This window comes from Acomys russatus, chromosome 6 (genome assembly GCF_903995435.1).
Source record: "Acomys russatus chromosome 6, mAcoRus1.1, whole genome shotgun sequence".
NCBI lineage: Eukaryota > Metazoa > Chordata > Mammalia > Rodentia > Muridae > Acomys > Acomys russatus.
Genome location: NC_067142.1, coordinates 5,429,023 through 5,450,235, shown reverse-complemented (window position 1 = coordinate 5,450,235; position 21,213 = coordinate 5,429,023). Strand labels below are relative to the sequence as shown.

The 21,213-nt window shown below is 42.7% G+C and overlaps 1 protein-coding gene and 1 non-coding gene across 2 annotated transcripts in view; one reads left to right on the top strand and one right to left on the bottom strand.

Annotated features, from left to right (window-relative positions):
* Phlpp1 (PH domain and leucine rich repeat protein phosphatase 1) overlaps positions 1-21,213 on the top strand; it is a 209,266-nt gene that overhangs the window by 102,622 nt on the left and 85,431 nt on the right. The window contains exon 3 of the mRNA XM_051147211.1: positions 2,912-3,037. Within this exon, the coding sequence (XP_051003168.1) occupies positions 2,912-3,037 (126 nt within the window). The remainder of the gene's footprint in view (positions 1-2,911; positions 3,038-21,213) is intronic.
* Positions 18,522-18,651, bottom strand: LOC127191225 (small nucleolar RNA SNORA17). Its single transcript, XR_007830847.1, has one exon. It is a non-coding gene; the product is annotated as a small nucleolar RNA SNORA17 (small nucleolar RNA).

The window sequence follows — 21,213 nt, the reverse complement described above, 5'->3', positions numbered from 1 at the left end:
TGTTTTCAAGAGAATTTCTGCATGCAGGGACATTGGTATTATATAGAAATGATCTCGACATTCAAGAGTGAACGGCGACTTGCCCTGGAGCCTGTCCTGACATTGGGCTTGTCTCACTTTCTGCAGCTCTTTACTGAGAAGCCCATATTCTGGCTCTCAGGGCTCCATCTTGCTTTCTTCTTAGTACCCATGTTTTCACTGCCATCTTTAAGCCTTTATTAAAATATTTTTATTAAATTCAAACTCAGCTTTATAAACTGGTTACTCTTAAATTCTTTTAGCATGGAAGCTATGTATCCTAATTTGGCCTGAGTCAAGGACCTGGCATGTCTAAGGGAACCCCTCAGACTGAAGAAGGTGACAGACAATGAGAGCTGTGCCCTCTGCCTCTGCTCCCCCAGAACACTGACAGGATGATGATCATCAATTGACAGTGTTTCCTGTGACAAAGAGACAGTAACAGAGACTTCACAGGGGGAACACAAGAGCACCCAGAAGGAAACAACAAAGATTGAAACACTAGCTTTGAAGATACACACCATGGTGACACAACAACCAGGTCTTGATGGCTTCCAGTAGTGACTTCTTGTTCATATCACAAGGCCACTATGAGTTGGTGGGCTTTGGAGTTGATTTCTCCTTTTGTACATTATAGTAAGGACCCTGCCTGATGCTCTGTTCTGCTGTTGTTTACTATTTGTGTAACAGTCCTGCCATTCACTGTCTTATGTATTTAAAGACTCATTTTTATTTGTGTGTCTGTGTGAGTGCAGGTGAGGAGAGGCTACCCAGCTTCCTTTACACCATTCTCTGCCTGCTCCTCTGAGGCAGGATCTCTTTCTGAATCTCAGCCTCACCTCTTGGCTAGACTGCAAGCCAACAAGCTCCGCTGCCTTCCTGTTCCCACCCACACTGGAGCTGTGGCTGTAGGTATTTGTAAGGAATGCCTGGTGGCTTGTTCCCTGCTGTCTCTCCAGCCTCGTTTTTGTATGTGTAGATCTGAAATAGTGACACAAGCCACTCTTGTCAGCAGTTTATATAGCCAGATTAGTTAACCTGGCTTTACTTCTGGGAAGGTCGGGGAAATGCTTGGAAGTGGGTGGCAGATTGGAGAACGCCTGTCTGCACTGCAAAGGACACTCTTGGCATTAAAACAGCTAGCAAGGGTTTCCAGGGTAAAGCACCACGTGATGCGTGAGACAGGTCCTGAGCAGTGAAGATCTCAGCCCGGATGCCTACGGCGACCTCCTGAAAATCAACTGTTCTTGAGTGTATGCACCAAAGCTCTGGGATGTAAGCAGGCTCATACTACAAGATGAGAACCAAGCTGTTTGCCAAGGTGTGTGTTTACACACACTCTAGTGTACACGTCTGTGTATGTTTACACACACTCTAGTGTACACGTCTGATCATCTTTTTATTATTATTAAACTATAGTATGTGCATGTACACGTAGGTGCACATTGGTGCCGCAGTGTGTGTATGGACAACTTGGGAGTTGGTTTTCTCCTGTGATGTAGGATCTGGACATCAAATTCATTTTGTTGCACTGGGCAGCAGGTGCCTTTACCCATCAAATCCCACATTATTCTTATTAATTATGTGTTTGTGTGTATAAGGGGCATGTACACATGAGTACAGGTGCCTGTTGAGGCCAAAAGAGGAGATCAGATCCCACAGAGCTGCTGTAAGTTGCCTGGTGTGGGTGCTGGGAACAGAACTCAGGTCCTCGGAAGGAGCACAGTCTCTGCTCACCTCTGAGCCATCTCTTCAGCTCTATTACCTATTTCGTTATTACTGTCATTTAGCATAGAGTTCATTCAGTTTTTTGGTTTTAATTTTCTTGCTAATAAGTTCCATGCTAAGCAAATTAAATTTCTATTTTTTCTTTTTTTCTTTCTATCTTTTTTTTTTTTTTTTTTTTTTGGTTTTTCGAGACAGAGTTTCTCTGCGTTGCCTTGGCTGTCCTGGACTCACTTTGTAGACCAGGCTGGCCTCGAACTCACAGCGATCCACCTGCCTCTGCCTTCCGAGTGCTAGGATTAAAGGTATGCGCCACCACGCCCAGCTGTGCTTTCTTTTCTAAACATTAAAATATATTATTTTCCCCTTGTATTTGCTTGATTTCATCTCACAGATTTTTGTCCTGTATTTATTCAGTACTAAGTTTTTAGGTTAAGAAATAAAAACCATATTTTAAATCTCTGAAATGATTAGGAGGCTGTAGTTGAAGAGTGTGTCATTTCTGGGGCTGGGCCTGTCACCATCATGGACTGATGGGACACTTGCCAGCACACACAGGCTCTGGCAGCACTAACAAAGCGCTCATCTTTTAAACATACACAGAGTTTAAGCTAATTTTCATTAATGATTTCTGAGATGATTACATTTTAAACAGTGTTCATATCATAATGGCAGTTTAGGAGGCCAGTGCCTTCCCCATTAGGCAGCCAGGGCTGACTATAATAATTTAAGAATTCTTTTGTATGTTCTTTGTGACTTGGCTTACAGTTGGGTCATTTTTGTCAAGAAAACAATAGGAATTTGTGTAATAGGTTGTATTTAATCTTTTTTTCTTTGTGAAGAATTTACTGTGAATGGGAGTTTATTATTTTAACTATAAGAGGAGGAAGCCCAAAGCCTTGTTGTAAAGATACAGATATAAAGAAAAGAAGGAAGAGCATGGGCCGTTATTCAACAGGAAGGAGAGAATGTCACTTAGGGGTGAGTCCTAATGAGGACAAAAGTCCCTTTCTGGACTTCTGGGTGTCTAAAATTGGTTGGTCAGATGTAAGGATGTGGCTGTAAGTAGTAAGAGAAGCGAGAGTGGGACAGATGCAAATGTAGCTAGGGAGCCGTGTCTGCACTGCACTGTGGTTTACTTGTCTTTGTTCTCTTCATCTTTTCATAGGTGGAAGAAGTAAAAAAGCACCAGCACTGTTTAGCATTCAGCTCTTCAGGGCCCCAAAGCCAGACTTACTACATATGCTTTGATACTTTCACGGAGTACTTACGGTGGCTGAGACAAGTCTCCAAGGTAACCAATACTTATGCAGGACCCTACAGCCTTGCTTTGTGCCATATTTAATTCCAAGATGCAATTTTCTGCATTGTGTTTTTTGCTTTCCGGTACTGATGCCTAGCAACTTTTAGGGGTTAAAAAGCTAAATATGGGTGAAAATGAGCATCTTAAGTAATTTTAGTTTAGTATCAATGGCTTTGTCTGCTAGCCCCAAAACAGCATTAAAAAAAAAAAAAAAAAAAAAAGTCAGTATGTCTTTTTCTTTCTTTCCTTCCTTTCTTTGAGAATTTTATCTGAGTGTTTTAAGTCATTTCCATCCCTCTTTCTCCACTCTCCAGTTCCTTCTGTTTCCCCCATCCATTCTCACGTTCATGACTTCTTTAGTCATTATTGGTGTGGTGTAGTGGTGTGTGGGTGTGTGTACGCACGCATGCGTGTTCATGTGTGTAATGCAACTGTTGAATCCATTTGCTGTTGCTCATATTTATATGCCTTTAAGGTTTAAGGCTGACCACTTGGGACTGGTTAACTGTCAGGAAGCTCATCCTTGAAGAAAACTGATCATTTCTCTTTTATCATCATTGATTGTCTGTAGCTCTTCACCCTGTGACTGGCCCATCAAGATAGCCACAGTGGTGCAGTCCTTGCATACACTTTTTGGGATAGCCTGTAGCTGTCTAGTTGGACTTCAGATCCCCTCTTTGGGAGGGAATTCATGCCTGCTTCTGTAAATGTAGACCTAGCAAGCTCCCTGTAGCTAGAGAGGCCATGGATTCTAGACAGAACATAACTACAGTCATTTTCTTAAACAACATACTTTGTAAATGTATTGTAAATACTTAGCCTTCTACCCACAGATAAATGTACCTCTCAGCCCCTCATCACATAGTCTGCTCTTTGCAGTAGATGGAGCCTGTTACAGAGATCTAAGACTGGTCACAATGCAACGAATAAGAGACTGTGGGTGTGCACACCAAATCCATAAATCTACAGTGCAACTCTTACACTTAGGGATCAGAGAAAGGTGCTGAAGTGAGGGCAGAATGATTGTAAGAGCCAGAAAACCAGGCCATCTTCTGTGAGATAGTGTCTTCCACTCATGACATGGAAATAGCACCCATATAATCTCAAAAATGTGGTTGCTCAAATAAGACCCACATAATGAAAGTGAGACTTTACAATTTTTGTTTGGGGGATGGAGAGATGGCTCAGTGGTTGAAAGCACTGTCAATTCTCCCAAAGATCCTGAGTTCAATTCCCAGCAACCACACGGTGGCTCACAACCATCCATAATGAGATGTGGTGCCTTCTTCTGGTGTGCAGGCTTACATACAGGCAGAGTACTGTATACATACTAAATAAATAAATCTTAAAAAAAAAAAAAAAAAAAAAAAAAAGGAGCGAGTACTTGCTGATCTTCCAGGGGATTTGGGTTCAGTCCAGTTCCAGGAGAGCCACCACCCACTTCTGTCGTCTGATGGCAATGCATTGACATGCATGTGGACAGAACACCACACCTATTTAAACAGTAATAAGTGAAATTTTTATGTGTAAAATCTTGGCAAACCTTAGATTCCATGAGTAGACTGAAATGACCATCTTAATGTTACAGATATGTGGCAGTAGATGGAGAGCATTTCGTGACTAGCCTGGGGCAGGATACATACAAAAGTACAGAACACAGTAGCAAGCTCCTCCTGTCTTCTGATTATATTTTCATGTAAACCATCTAACTCTTATGTCGTCTTCCTCGCCTTTCCTTTTATTCTGCCTTCTTGAGTGATTTCATTCTTTTTATCTTATTCCGGCTATTTTATATTCCCCTAGGCCCTTGTGTATTGTGCATGTATATTTGTCCCATGAAATAATGCATCTGGGGATTAAACCAGAATAACATTATAAAGAAGATAAGTAAATGCTGATCTTTCAGATCCTTTGTGGGCAGGCATTTTTGCATCTTATTGTGAAGTGATGGGCTAGATTGCTACATTAAGTGCTTTGGTTTTGGGTGTGTGTTTTAAATGATGGTCTCTGGGGTGCAGGAACATTACCACAGAATTCACTGTCATGTTTTTAAATTTACAATCCAATTTGTTATCCAAGTTCAGTATGATTCACACTGCTGCATGATGGAGCTGTTTGCTAAGCCAGTGAATAAGAGAGCAGCTGCAGAAACAGTTAATGGAAAACCAGAGTCTGACATTTCAGAGGCTTTCTGTGGTACTCCCTCATTTGGAGGACAGGCGACTTGCTGCTCTCTGATGAGGCCTGGCTCCTTAGACTCTCTAGCACTGGCAGGTTTTGGTTGTGGTACTTAGAAGGCTCTCCAGACACAAGGCAAATCCAGGTTCTAAGTGCACGGGGATTGGTCTCCAGCTGGAAGTGGGAAAGATGCACTTCTTCTTTATTTACAAGTAGAGTGACTGTGATGTGAAGGGTACATACACTTGTCTAGTAGCTTTAAAACGTATCCTGTGCTTCAGCTGTTAGGAGACAAGGATGAAGTAATATGCTTTGTATGTAAGTAGCTATATACGTATTCACGATTAAGTGACACTGTGGGTTCAAAGCAGTTAGTCAGTTACCGGATGCCCTCCTTTATTCAGAACAAAATGCCAGCATATTGTCAAAGCCAAGGAACTTCCTCTGTATTGAGATAATGATCTTAAATATAAGTTTTTCCTTTAATTACTGACATTATCTTATATTTACAGAAACAGTTTCTGTATGCCCCTTGTTCTATTTCCTGCACGTGTAGTTATGGTGCATTCATCAGAACCAGGAGAAACACCTTATTGACATATCACTCTGCAATGTCCTCAAGATTACATATGTCCTATAGTTGCTTTTCTGTTCACTTTCTAATCCGAGGCACCATATTTCATTTGGTCATTATGCTTTGTCCCCTCTGCTCTGTGACAGATTTTTAGTCTATTTTCTATGACTGACAGTTTCCAGAAGTACAGTCCCTATCAGTGCAGGATTTATCTGGTTAAGTAAATAGACAAGAAAGAAATTAATGGGACTGGAGAGATGGGTCAGTGGTTACATGTACCACTGAATTTGGTTCCCTTTACCCACTTGGCAGCTTACCACTCATTGTAACTCCAATTCCATGTCCTCTTCTGTCCTCCTTGGGCACCAGGCATGCACGTGATGTACATACATACGTGAAGTCAAAACACCCACACACATAAAATGTAAAATAAATAAAATTAACTAAATTTGAAAATATGTTAAAGAATAAAAATAAAACAAGTTAGCAGGTTCTCATAATGTGTAATACAAGGTGCTAGGACAGAATGGTGGGCAAGGAGGGGTGTTTAAATGAAACACCATGGAAGAAGAGTGTGATTGTTTGAAGAGCTACTGGGCTAAGTTCTCTGGGTAGAGGCCCTTAGCCTATAAAGATGGAGTGTTAAATAAGGAAGGGAAATCACTGTGGGCAGAGCTTTGTGGGATAAAATGATGTAGAGTTTCAATTCTAGTGTGCGTATAATGGCAACACATTACAGAACATTCTTTTGTAAAGTTACCTGGGTCGTAACTGAGTAAGACAGAAGCAAGGAGCCTGGTTAAGCTAGCAGAGGTCAGAGTGACAGCTGTAGAACTGAAGAGATCTGGAGAATGGTCCTTAGGGGTTACCAATGAATTATATAGAGGATGTGAGGAAAAGGAAAAAAAGGAAAGAACGGTTTTTAGGGCTGAAGCTGTAGCTCAGTGGTAGAACCATGCACAAGGGCCTGGTTTAATCTCTAGCAACACACACACACACACACACACACACACACACACACACACACGTCAGCAACACATGCAAATACACACACGTCTTCTAGACCTTTACTTTAATGTGATCGATTAAAGCCTCAGTTGGAAATTACAGCACTAATTGTATTCCTCATATATTGTTTGAATATCCAACGAGCTTCTATTACAGGAAGAGACAGAAAAGCAAAGTGCAAGAGGAGATTCATAAGCTGTCTGTTGAGTAGAATGTGAAAGTGTTTATTTCTAGTTGGTGATTGTGAGTATCAAGTGTGAGCTTGGTTAGTGCTCTTTCTTAGTTGTGGTTGGCTAAAGCGCTATGTCTGCTGTTTGGTGCTATAGCATCTCTAATGAGCCTCTCATTCTAATTGTCAAAATATGACCGCTTTAGACACCAGACCTCCATTGGAAGGCAGGGGAGGATGGTGCGGAGGGGGAGACTTGTGACACAAGTGAGAACATGGAGATACCAGGACAAGAGAGGATGCTGCTGCGAGTTTCCTTTCCACTAATTACGACTGCTCTGTAGGAAGTGTTTGATACCCAATGCCACGAGTCGTGCCACATGTGGATTTCTAGCTCCAGGGAGGCCGAGGTCAGAGCATCATGAATCAAGTCTGGGCTACACAGTGAAGAGACCAGCCTAAAAAAAACGTGTTTGTTATCTGTGTCCTGAAATGTGATGCCGCCGTGTAGAAGACAGCACCAGGTGCATATGCAGCACTGTTTACACTCATGTTTCCAAAATGTGTGTTTCTAGGAGGGAGGAGGAACTCTGATTTAGTCACTTTGATTATTGTTAAGTGAATTAATTAGAAAGGAAGCCTTAACATCCTGCTCCCTGAGTGCCAGGGAGGAACTGTATACAGTGAAGATTAGTGATCTGAATGTGTGTATGGCAGTTATTATTATTCTGTTACTTCCTGGCTATATGGTTGTACCTGAGATTCAAATACTACGATTTTATTATCTGAAAAAGGGATCAATAATGATGTGTCCTATGACCTATCTGAATTATATGTGCAATAGACCTACACTGCCATGGAAAGTATGTGTGTCTGTATGGATGCACATGACTAAACATATGGTAATGTTATCACTGTCATTTCTGCAATCACTAAGTGATCAGGCAGTTGTTTGAAGATTTATTTATTATTTATTTATATTATTTCCAGCAACTAAGAGAACACATGTTTGTCTGAGTGAGGTGTAGTCTAATGTTCTCAATCGTGGGGGTTGTTTCGGGACCCCAGTCTGGGAATGAGTCAGTGCAAACATTATGTCTTTCTACAGTTTTCAACACAACATGCCTTCTCGAGACACTTTGAGAGTGGCCAATAGGATGCGGGTAAGCTGTAGGATAGTATGTTCCAGTCTGTTCCAGGCCCCAGTTAGCTCTCCAACACTGCGAATACATCATCTCATCTTACTATTTTATTTTTAGAAATTTGGTTAGCAACAAACAAACAAACAAACAAAAAGCAAATAATATCTAATGAGCTGTTACAGAAGAATCTTCTAGTGAAGAGCTCTTCGTTTGGGTGAAATTTTTACATAATGAGGCTCTGGCCACTCCTCTGTTTAAGGCGCTCTGTTGGGAGTAAGCATGATAATCTCTTTAACGCCAAGGGCTGGGGAAGTAGACTGGGGCTGCTCACAAAGGGTGGGGTGGACGTGTGGGCGTGGCCCCAAACATAGTTCTGGTTATTATCTACGTTCTTTATATGTAGTATAAGGAAATTGTCCAGGCAATTTCTAGTCATACGTAAGGTCGCTGTGAAAACCATATTTTTTCCTTTTCTTTATATTGAGATAACATAGGATTCATTTTGAAAAGGATTTATAAGAATAAGCCGCATAAAGAAAAATCTAAATTTTGGGTTTTCATGTTCTTTTCCCTACCTTAGTCATAACAAAAAGACACAAACAACCAAATTCCAATGAATTTTAAATCAACACGAACTAGATAAGTAATTTTAAAAGGAAGTTGTTTATTTTCAGCATGTGCTTTTGGATTTTTAGCTTGTGCCGGTTTTCTGTTATATCAGTTCATTTTGAGAAAACTGATGAAAGTTTATTGAAGAGTAATTACAGCACTTAAGATTGCTTGCCGAAGGCAGGAGCTTGGGGTTTTGTGTTGGGCGTGTGCTAGTGAGGAGTCCTTTGGGAAGGTTGTAGCATTGGTTTTGAAGTCATCTCTAAAATATGAATGTGCAGCATGTTTTAAAAATTCAGTAAACAAGCTGGGTGTGGTGGCGCACACCTTTAGTCACCAAACTCTAGAGACAGAGGCGGGAGGATCTCCATGAGTTCGAGGCCAGCCTCGGTCTACAAAATGAGTCCAAGATATCCAGGGCTGTTACACAGAGAAACCCTGTCTCGAAAAAAACAGAAAACAAAAACAAAAACAATTTAGTGAACACCTTGTATGCAGTATAAAAAAGGGGGTTCTATTTGTTTACTGAACATACAGACATGTGTCTGACATGTTTTCAGTGTGGTAGGAGGGCAGCCTCCCTTCAGCTATACCTGTAGTACCACTGAGAAAATGCTAACCTACTTGTCCACATTTGTAATCATATTTTTAAAGCACATACTCGTTAGACATGTTGACTGATTCCATGACTTTAAGGTTAGTCTTCCATATGAATCTGTAACCTTAATGTTAAATTAGTTTACAAAGGCTAAAAGTAGAATTGGGTCACTGGTTTAACATTGTATACATCTGTTTTTAACTTTTGTTGTTTTGTGTTTTGAGGTGGGTGGGGTGGGATAAGGGTGGTGATGTGATGTTTGGGGGGGTCTTACCACATAGCCTAGGCTGACCTAATATTTGCTATGTAGCCACAGGCTAGTTTTTATATTGTGGCAGTTTTCTTGTCTCTGCCTCCAAATGCTAGAATTACAGGCCTGAGCCACATCATCTTTTATGTTTTTAACTTTTAAACAATTGTCAAATATTGTGAAGCAGAGATATTTTTAACATTAACATACCTGTAACCCACCTGCCACAGCCAATAGTTCGAGACCAAGCTGTTTAAAGTGTGCACTTCCTTTCTCTGCACATCTGCAGTACAGCATAGGGCTCTCTCTGTATGTGTGCAACTCTATACAGTGAGAAATATCTTACAAATATAGCCACAAACCACTTCTTCCCTCATGTTTAACAAATGTTTCAGATAATTATTATTTTTTCTTTTAAATTCTTAAAAATATTTATCTATGTGTGTGAACTTTTGCTTACATGGATATGTATGCACCATCAGCATTCTTGGGAGAAACCTGCAGAATCCCAAACAGGGCATTAGATGGAGCTGGGAACTGAACTCCAGTCCTCTGCAAGAGCAAGAAGTGCTGTTAATCTCTGAACCATCTCTTCAGCCTTGTTTCAGATAACTGTGATTCCTGTTATAAATGAGTTTCAAAGAATAGGCTCTTTTAAAGCAAATTGAATGCTTTCAATTATTAATTAGCTAAAGGAAGTTGGAAATAACTTACCTCTTGGCATTAACATATGGATTTTGAATAATAACGTGATTGAATTGAAAGCACTGAAACCTACAGGTAGGATTTTAGCTTGAATAATTCTGACCTATAGCCAAACATTACATGGAGCTCAGATAATCTAATGGAAGAGAGAGGAGAAAGATTGAAAGAGCCAGAGAGGTCAAGGGCCTACAAGAAAACCTACAAAATCAACTAATGTGGGCCCATAGAGGCTCACAAAGACTGAACGAACAACCAGAGAGCATTCATGGGACGGATATAGGCCCTCTACATATATGTAATAGATGTACAGCTTGGTCCTCACGTGGAACCTTTAACAACAGGAGCTTGGGCTATCTCTGACTCTGTTGCCTGTCTTTGAATCCCCTTTCCCTAACTGGACAGCCTTGTCTAGCTTCAGCAGAAGGAGATGTGCCCAGTTCTACTTGATATGCCAAGGTTGCTTGATATCCCTGGGAGGGCTCCCCTTCTCTAAGAAAGGGAGGGACCATTAGTGGAGGTGAGTGGGGGTGAAAGGGGGGGATTGGGAGGAGAGGAGGGAGGGGAAGTTCCATTTGGGATGTAAATTAAATAAATACATTAATTTTTAAAAATGTGATTATCAGCTCAGGTTTTCATCAGGCCATTTAGTTTCTCTTTGTGTTTTGTGCTCATGCAGACTGATTTCCTAACAGAAAAGTCACTGCTATTACTGTTCTTGCTGGGTAACTCTCCATAAAATGGTAGGATTTTAAGTCTCAGGGCACTGATTTGAAAAGGAAGTCATTGCTGTGAAGGGCAGGGGCAGATTTCATGCTGAATTAAAGATTACGTGAAATGATGACTAAGTGACACCCTTTAAATAAAAATGAGCGGAATGGTGAGCCATAATTGAACTTTCAGTTTCATATGCGAAAAAAATGTTCTGAGGTCCTGGTTTAACTCAACGAATATTTAATTGACCACTTGAGTCAAGCCATTGGTGTGTAATAGGATTAAGATGGATTCACGTCATTAGTGGAAGTTGCAAGGGACACTTTAATGTGACTTAGTCATCTGTAATGTGTACTTAATGCAGTCTACAGAGTCTTCTGCTTTTCCTCAGCCTGTCCTGTCCCTGGTGCTTCCGGATGTTACACTGGGTTTCCAATGCTAAGTAAGAAACTGTGTTAGATACATTCTTCTTAAGAACCCAGGGATTTTCTGGCAACTCACAATTCCCACTTCACACTCATTCTTCAGCTAATGAAGGATCCTTTGACCAAGGGCAGTCCCACCAAGTTTGTAGAACCAGAAGTGGAACTAAGGGTATGCTGATGTGCATATCTGCTTATGTCTTTAAAAACTGCTGTTGTACCAATTCTGTCATGATAAGTGAGAAATACTGGAAATTGAATATGAGATGCTGGGGCATAGGAAAGTTATTGAGGGAAGGAGCAAACAAATCTTGCAGAATGTCTTTGTTTTCTATCACTGTGCTACAACACCACGACCAAGGCAGTTTATAAAAGAAAGCGTTCGACATGCATTTTGGGCTAGTGGACATTTAAAAGTCTTCACTTACCAGGAGATTGGGATAGATGCCAGGACATCCTACTGAGACTCTAGGTAAGAGAAATATAGGAGATGAGGAAATAGAAGGACCCAGAGGGTCCTAGAAACCTACAAGAAGAACAACATCATGACGAATGGATCGGGGCCCAGGGGATTCTGCTCAAACGATTGCACTAACCAAGGACAATACAAGTAGTAAACATCGAACCCCTACTCTGATCTACCCAATGGACAGGACATTCTCCACAGTTATGTGGAGAGCGGGGACTGACTCAGACATGAACTCTGGTGCCCCATATTTGACCACCTCCCCTTGGTAGGGAGGCCTGATGGCACTCAAAGAAAAAAATAAGCTGGCTACCATGATGAGACTTGATAGCCTGTGACCATATAGTTGGGGAGGAGGTCCCCCTCGGTCTTAGACCTAGAGCAGGGGAATAAGGTGAAAGCAGGAGGGAGAGAGGAATGGGAGGATACAAGTGATGGGATAACAATTGAGTTGTAATCTGAATAAATTAATAAAATTAAAATTTAAAAAAAAGGAAAGAAAGCGTTAACTCTGGCCTGTGTTTTCAGGGGTTAGACTTTATGATGGTGGAGCAAAGAGGCAGCTGAGAGCTTACATCTTGATTGCCACGCCTGAGGCAGAAATAGACACAGACTGGGAATGCTGGGAATCTTTTGAAACCTCAAAGCCAGCCCCCAGTGGCATACCTCTTCCAGCACCACTTCCTCCTAATCCTTTTTAAACAGTTAGACCCCCTGGGGACCAACTATCAAATACATGACACTGTTTCCACTCACACCACCACATTCCGCTCCCTGGCCCTTACTGGCTGGGAACCATATCCTAATGTAAAATGCATTTGATCCAATACAATGTAGAAAGTGTTGGAGGGTGGTTTTTGCACTGTGTATTCAGATTCTGATTTCTTTGCCCTGAGATCTGGTTGCAGTCAGGACTAGGACATTGTCATGATCATTGTTGTGGAAACATTATTCCCCAGTTATGTTATTGGTTAATAAAGAAGCTGAACGACCTATAGCTGGGTGAGAGAGGACAGGGAGGTTGGACTTCCATTCCAAGTTAAGGGGTCTCTGGTAGGGACCATGAAGTCGGAAGAGAAGAAGGAAGGAGAGAGAGAAAGGATTTAGCATGAGGAGTGGGCTGTGATGGAGCAAAAGCAGGCCAGGTGGGACCAATATGGCAGTAACTCTGGGCATGTGGCTGGGAAGCAGCCACATTGGGGTAGAAGGTGGATGGATATCTGCCCAGCTCAAGTGCTTTAAAGCTTGTTGGATAAATCTAATAGTTCTCTGTGGCAATTATTTGGGACCAAGAGAGTGTGATTAGAAAAGGCCCCCGAATTATGCCACATATTTCTACAAAAATGTCCAAAGTCTCTTCTGAGGCAAGAGGCTCTTAATTATAACTCCCTGTAAAATCCAAAGTTAAAAAAAATCAAATTACATACTCCAAAAGACAATGGCACAGAATACACACAACCATTCCAAAAGCAAGGTAAAAGGGCATAATAAGAAACCCTACACCAAAGCAAAATTGAAACCTAGGAAGACAAACTCCAAATCCTGTAGCTCCATGCCTGATATCAAAGTTCTTTGATGGCTTCCCCCATCCACCTTTGCTGCTTGCAAGATTCTTCCCTTCCCTTCCCTTCCCTTCCCTTCCCTTCCCTTCCCTTCCCTTCCCTTCCCTTCCCTTCCCTTCCCTTCCCTTCCCTTCCCTTCCCTTCCCTTCCCTTCCCTTCCCTTCCCTTCCCTTCCCTTCCCTTCCCTCCCTCCCCTCCCCTCCCCTCCCCTCCCCTCCCCTCCCCTCCCCTCCCCTCCCCTCCCCTCCCCTCCCCTCCCCTCCCCTCCCCTCTTCTCTCTGTCTCTCTCTCTCTGCTTCTATTCCTTGTATGTAGCTCGCTTTGGCAGATATACCACAACTATGGCATCGCCAACATTTTAGGACTCTAACGCAATCCAGCACATTCACAGCTCTCTGTCAGGCTGCTTCCATTCCTCATATGTAGCTCGCTTTGACAGATATACCACAACTATGGCAGCGGAATATTCTACAACCCCTTTCCTCTGGTATCCTATGACTCTACAGCAAGAACCATCTGGTCATCCTGGCTGGCTTTGACTGCCTTCTTGGGATGGAGCTGGTCTCCTTGAATACTTTTGCAGAAGGTTTCCTTAGTTTTGTTGTCTTTTTAAGAGCAGAAAATTCCTCAGGCCTTCCCCTTTAAAAGTGTGGTATTGATTGATTGAGGACACCTTTTCCTTATTCTATTTCAGATCAGGCCTCTCTTTAGTGCTTCCTGTCCCTGTTGGCACAAGCCGTAGCTCCAGCTTTAAAGTCTCTGTTGCTCTTCTTTGCAAACTATATATTTATATTTCTTTTTACCCCTCTTGGTGTTTTCATTACTGAGCTGCCTAAGAGCGATTACTAATAACCATGTACAGAGACTACATTAGGCTACCTTGAAATCTCCAAGGAAATTAGTCTATTCCCTTTCATTTTAGCTTCAGGTAGACTTAGGATGAGGGCAAAATAGCACAAGAATAGTCTTTAGCCAAGTGGCTAAAGTTGTTCCCCTCTGAAACTTTGTGAGCTAGCCCTCTCGCTATTCATATTGCTCACAGCACCACTGTGTTCCAAGTACCTATTAGGGTGACTATTAAATCTCTGCTTACAATGTTCAACTGACTTTCTAATCTAAAGTCCCAAAGACAACATTTTTCAAAAGCACAACACACATACCCCACTCCAAAAACCAACAAAACATCAACATGGTCAAGGCCTGTCTGAACAATAGCCTACTTCTTGGTACCAACTTCTGTCTTATTACTTTTCTGTCAGTGATAAAACACCATAACCAAATTAACTTATAAAAGAGAGAGTTTAATCAAACTTAGGGTTTCAGGGTGTTAGAGTCCATGATGGTGGAGCAAAGGAACAGCTAACTGTTCACATTTTATTTCCACTCATGAGGCAAGGAAAGAATGGAGAGAGACACGCACATACACACAGAGAAAGACAGAGACAGATAAACTGGGAGTGGTGTGAATGACACCAATGACACACCAACAAGGCCTCACCTCCTAATCCTTTCTAAATAGTTCTACCCACTGGAGACCAAGTATTCAAATATATGAGCTTATGGCGGGCGTGGGTGCGTGGGCAGTGGCATTCTTATTCAAATCACTACATCACAAAAGTCAAGAGGAAAATGTATTCCATGTGGAAGTTAATTGTGTAGAAAGGTGACCCTGTATAAAATACGGAGATGGCCATGCCCTGATCTAAGCAGTGTGGAAGAGACATCTAGAAGCTAAAACTCAAGAGTACAGGCTAGACCTGTGTTTGCCTTGCGGTCTTAGAAGGGTACGTGGACATTAATGCTCAGTGTATATGCCTGTGTACATTGTTTTTTGCTAGTTCCATTTTACTCACTTGTAGGAACATAACTATATTTACCAAATACTGTAAATATATTTATAGCATGGATTTTAGTATAGAAAAAAAGTCATATTAGAATTTTCCCTAATTACCGATTAGATGTTAGGCATTTAGAGAACTGAGAAATTCTACTCTGAATTCAGGCAGAAAATAGAATATTTTAGATTGTATAAATTAGTTTTGTTGTAAAACAGTAGACAAGCCCCTTTATAGTTCGGCTGAGCTTGAGGTGCTCTCCTTTCCATTAATAATGCCTTTGCTTTCCCCTGTGGTGACTATTTTCCAGAAGAAGGGTTCTTGCTTCACTGTAAAAGATTTCATCTTAAAACTGCTTACGTTTATTTTCTCCGAAGTTCTAGAATCCAGTTTTTTACAAATAGAGTATCTCATTTGCTTACCTCATAGTAAGAAAAGCGTTTTGATGCAGTACCTGCTCTTGCATTCAGGCTATCACCATTTCAAACCTACCCCTTTCTACTTTCCCTCTTCCTATCCCATTTTCCGCACCCTTCCTGCATTCTTTTTCCTGCATGTTGGAATTAGCTCTCTTGCTACCCCTGGCCAACAGGGAAGTGAGGGTTTCTGTGTAGCCATGGCTGTCCTGGAACTTACTCTGGAGACCAGGCTGACCCTGAAGTCACAGATATCCACCTGCCTCTGTCTCCCAAGTGCTGGGATTAAAGGTGTGCACCACCACTGCCTGGCTACATTTATGTTTTAAGGGGAGAATTTAAAGCTACATTTTAAAATCACAATGTTATTATTTAGTATTGGGAAGGTCATTTGTAAGGTAGTTGCCAAGAAGTCAATATTAATTTTAGTTCTTCAATGTAATTGTTCTCATAATTATTTGGCAATTTCTTTCCAAATATTCTAGCCATATCAAATAGTGCTAAATTCACAAGCGCTGAATATAATACCTAAAAAATAGACTTATCAGTTCACCACCCCCATTTGTCTGTAGCATTGGTTCTCAACCTGTATGTCATGAACCCTTTGTGCGTGTTGGGGGGTGGTGTCAAATGACCCTTTTACAGAGGCTACATATCATATATGTCCTGCATGTCAAATATTTACATTATGATTCATAACTGTAGCAAAATTACCGTTATGAAGTAGCTGTGAAAATAATTTATGGCTGGGTGTCAACTAAAACATGAGGAACTATATTAAAGGATCACAGCACTAGGGAGGGTTAGATCCACTGTTCTATATTGTCTCAGTTTTTCTTTTTAACTATTGGTTTTTGTGAATTTCACATCATATACCCCAATCCCACTCATCTTCCCTCCCCTCATATACGCCCTTCACCCTTGCAACCTTCCCATCAACAGAGTAAAAAAAAAAATCTCATTGTGGAAACTTTTAGTGTCCCACAGTGTGTCCCACGGTATACCCTTTTGTCCACACTTTTTTGCTTGAAAATGTTTGTTATAGTGACTCATTGGTCTGGCACAAGGCCACTGGCTTCTTCTATTCAATACTGGAACCTCACTGGGACTCCTCTAGAATACCCTGTTGCTGCCCTGTGTCATGGACATCCTGTAGTTTTGGGTCCATAAGACTGGCCACTTCATGTACTCCAGCAGTTCTTCGATGGGGTAGATGTTGGGGATATGCCAATTCAAAGCCTTGGATCTGGGCCTGAGAGGCATCTGAGCTGGTCAGCCTGCCACCTCTCCTGCTCTCATGCCCTCAGAGCTGGCTCACCAGCAACCTCCCACTATCAGGGCCAACGTTACCCTGCTGCCCAGGTGAGGTGCAGGGCCCGTTCTCCTGAGTGTTGCAGCCAGTGAGGGGCATTCTCAGTTCTTTCACTGTCATGATCCCAGGGCCAGCTCTCTTGACTGCCATAGATGGTGAGGGATGAGGCAACAGAAGAGGGCATCTCTCCCTCTTCCAAGCCACTTCCCAGCAGACAAGAGGCAGGGCTGGCTCTCTAAAGCTCATGCCCTCAGGACCAACTTACTTGCAGTCTCCACATTCAGGGCCAGCTCTACTGTGCTGTCCAGGTGAGTTGCAGGGTCTGCTCTCCCTACTGCTGCAGCAGGTGAGGGGCAGGTGGGACGAGGGAAACTATCCCTTGTAGCAAAGCAGACAAAAGGCAGGACTGCTTCTCTTATGCTCGTGCCCTTGGGCCCCACTCACCACCAACCCCTACATCCAAGGCCAGCTTTGCTGTGCTGTTCAGGTAAGGGGCAGGGCCAGCTCCCCTGCTCTGATAGGGCCAGCTCTTCTGCCTGCCATAGGTGGCAAGGGGTCAGGGGGCCATCTCTGGCTTGCCATGTCACCACACAGCAGACAAATGGTAGGGCCAGCTCTCCCACACTCACTCTCTCTGGGCCAGCTGGCCTATTTTTATGACCCCCAGGGCCAGGTCTCCCTCATGCCTCTGGTGGTAAGGGGCAAGATGGAGAGGAGGGTATCTTTCTCTCATCTACACCAACACATGGGAGATGAATGATAGTACTAGGTCTCCCACATTCATATACTTAGGACCGGCTCACTAGCAACTCCTGCAATGTGAGGCCTGATCTCTGAGCCTGCTGCAGCTGGCTAGGAGCAGAGTGAGCTCTCCAGCTTTCATGCCCCCAGGACTAGTTTCTCCTATGATGCTCAGGTGGGGCCAGTTTTGTACAGCTCTCAGACATTAACATGTCCCCAGGCGGCATCCCAGACTAGAGACCTCTGCCTAGCGTAGGGTGGTAACAGACCCCTGCTGTTGCAGAGCCAGAGACCCGATGTACTGTTCCCTCCCCTGTGGCAGCACAGGCCAGGACCCCACCATGGTTTTAGGTGGTATCACCACTACTCATATTGGGCTGTTTCTCTCTACTCTCAAGTCTCCAGTTCTGCTTTTCTTCATTGTGTCCACACCCTTCTGTTTCTCTTCTCTTCCGTTTTCCATCACTTAACTTGCTCCTCTAAGTGGTGCCTGGGGTCTCTGAGTGTTTCGGGGTCATCTGAGGGATGGTCTCTATGGCATCATCAGGCAGGGGACATCTCAAGTATGGTCTGTCTACCCAAGGCCTGCCCAGCACCAGACTGGTGGTCATCTCAGTCTTGCTCCATGGTGCCAGTCTGATGGTTGTCTCAAACTTGTTCCTTGTCCTTTCTGACTGAGTGGGCATTTGCGAGCCTGGGTTCTCTGTCTCAGGCTCACCCCCTACTGAGGCCTCCTGGTGTGGGGAAGTGGTTGCCTCAGGTTTGCTTTGTTCAAGAAATGCTAGGCTACTAATCATTCAGATGTTCATAGGTCAGAACACTGAGCATAAACATAGCTTCCCTCCTCTCTGCCACCTGCTGATGCATACGTGACACAGAAGCTCCACCTGCAATGCCTAGGGACAGGATCGGATTCTTTTAGGGTATGATGCGTCAGTTATTTTCTTAAAAGTGAAACTCAAATCTTGATTCCTGTGGTACTGATTCATGTTTTTCTCTCTGGTATAGCAAAGTAATTCTACTTCCTCTTCTAATCGCTAACCTTTAAGTTGTAGAATTACCATGGTCTTTGTGTCCTTTTACAGACTTATATTTTTCCTAGCAGTGCATTTTCAGGAGAAGCATCTCTGGCAATTAATTCCACCTGCTTCTTTCTGTCACTTGGCTCTCAGACCTTGCATATGGAACCCAGAACTTACTTCTTTTCCTTTTTGGTTTTCAGTTTTCTAACTACAAAGCTAGTAGTTTATTTGCAATCATTGAACCATTTGGGTATATAAGTAAATAGAAAGTTCAATTTATGAGGTTTATTTTTATAAGTAGTGGTTTGTTTCTCCTTGTCTAGAAGCTGCTATCTTTGGGAGCAATGTGGCTGTACCTTTTAGACTGTACTCAGCTAGTAACAGTGTCAGGACATCACTTACACATATTTTGCCAATAAGGAAATGAGGGAGGGACTCTGAGTTCAGATTTGATCTCCACCCAAGCGAGTTTCTGCTTTGCTTTTTATTGTTATTGAAAGCACAATCAGGTTTATGTGCAGGGGCTGGCGTCGGGGGATAACTATGAGGCGTCAACCTTATGGTTGGTGATTTTGGAAGGCTGGCCTGTTCAGATGCTCCTGACTCTGGAGGCAGCAGTTCTCGTGTTCAGGTTAGGCCACATAGTGGGCACACTGGGCAGGGACAGCAGCATTGCCTCTCACTGCATAGCTAGCCACTTGTCAGTAGAGGGAGGCTGTGTTAGTAGCTGGTGGCCTTGGCATGGCACTGTCAGGTCTGTGACCCTTGTTCTGTATGGGCTCTCACTGTGTCCCCTGAAGGCGTGTGCAGTATTGCCTGGTAGTCCCGTGCTGGCCTTATAAAGGGCAAATGATGAATACGTATGGAGCAGTTCTCTCAGATTAGCTGGTAGTCTGAGGATGCCTCCTTCTGGTCTCCGTCCACTCCCTTCCTGTGGCACACAGCTAGGAATGCCTGGCAGGATCTCTTCATCTGTTTCTCTACATTGCTTTTTCTAGATTCCTCTAACATGGCGCTTGAACAATTACCTAGATATTTTGTTTCCCCTCTAGCCTGTAGGCCTATCCTCCCTAAGTCATGGTGCCTCCACCCTTCTCTGTTCTTGCTCTTACAGATCCTCTCTAACTTCTGTCTGTGTCTCTGTATTTTCCTATGCTTTTACTGGCTTTATATTTCATTGCTGCTAATGATATAGAATAGAGGTAAATTTACATGCTTTATTTCTTATATGCTCCCAATCATTTAACCTCTTAAGGAAAAAGAATGTTAAAATATTGAAATTCTAGGTGGAATTTGCTATGTCCAAAATTACTAGCTTAATATGCCTTTATTAGGACACAGACTGTCTCAGAAAACAAAACAGCAACTGCTGTTAAACAGAATTTATAAAGCGATGATTAGCATCAAGAAATTTAATGTCTGGGCCTAATACATTCTATACAATTTGAGGAAAGAAATGATTCCACATCAGGAAGCAGCGGGAATTAACAGAAATAGTGCTGGTGTTGATGAAGTCAAAGCATGTAAAGCTGTTAGAATGTCTGAAAAGATTAATAAGTTATAATCTGATTCTGCCTTCCCAAAGCATTGTGTGTGTGTGTGTGTGTGTGTGTGTGTGTTTAGAACTAGATCAGCTGAAGATAAGAATCATTCCCAAAGCCCAGTGAACTCCCAGAGGCTGTCCTTTTAGCCAAGGCGCAGTCTCCTACACCACTGAAGGTTAGGCCAGAGCAGTTAATGACTCACACTAGTTCACAGCCGGCTTTTAGTTTATATGCAGGATTCCTTGTGATGTTTCAGCTGCTTTTACCAAGGCTTTTGGTCACTCTGCTTAAATTTGAACATACTATATGCACTTTAAAAGGCTAGATATGACTTCCCCCAAAATACCGGGGGTACCACATGTCACATGCATGTTGCTGTGTTCTTTCCTTGCCTAAGGATTATCCACTGACTGGCTGTCAATATGATGAGAGTAACAGTCGCAGAGACTGCGATGGTTGTTGGGAAGCATGGCAGATATATTTAGGTTAGGGCTAGGGCAGGGATTCTGGTTTAGAAGTGCAGCTCAGCTAGACTGGGCAGAAAGCATTCGTGGCCTCAGAGTCCTAAGAGTAGGGAAAGACACAGCTTAAGAGTGTGCCGAGACTGAGCAGCATGTTAGAGAATACGGAAAGTCTGCTAGGTAGTCTGAAACTTGTTGTTCTTGTTACTCTTTTGAACCCCATAGTGTTTAGGAGGAAATATTTTGAAGGCAAAATACACTTTTCCCATTATATATGATTACAACACATTTGCAAAAAAATGATGATTTGAGCTGGCATGGTGGTACACAACTTTAATCCCAGCCTCCCAGGCAGAGGCAGGTGGATCTCTGTGAGTTCGAGGCCAGTCTGGTCTACAAGGTGAGTTCAGGATAGCCAGGGCTACACAGAGAAACTCTGTCT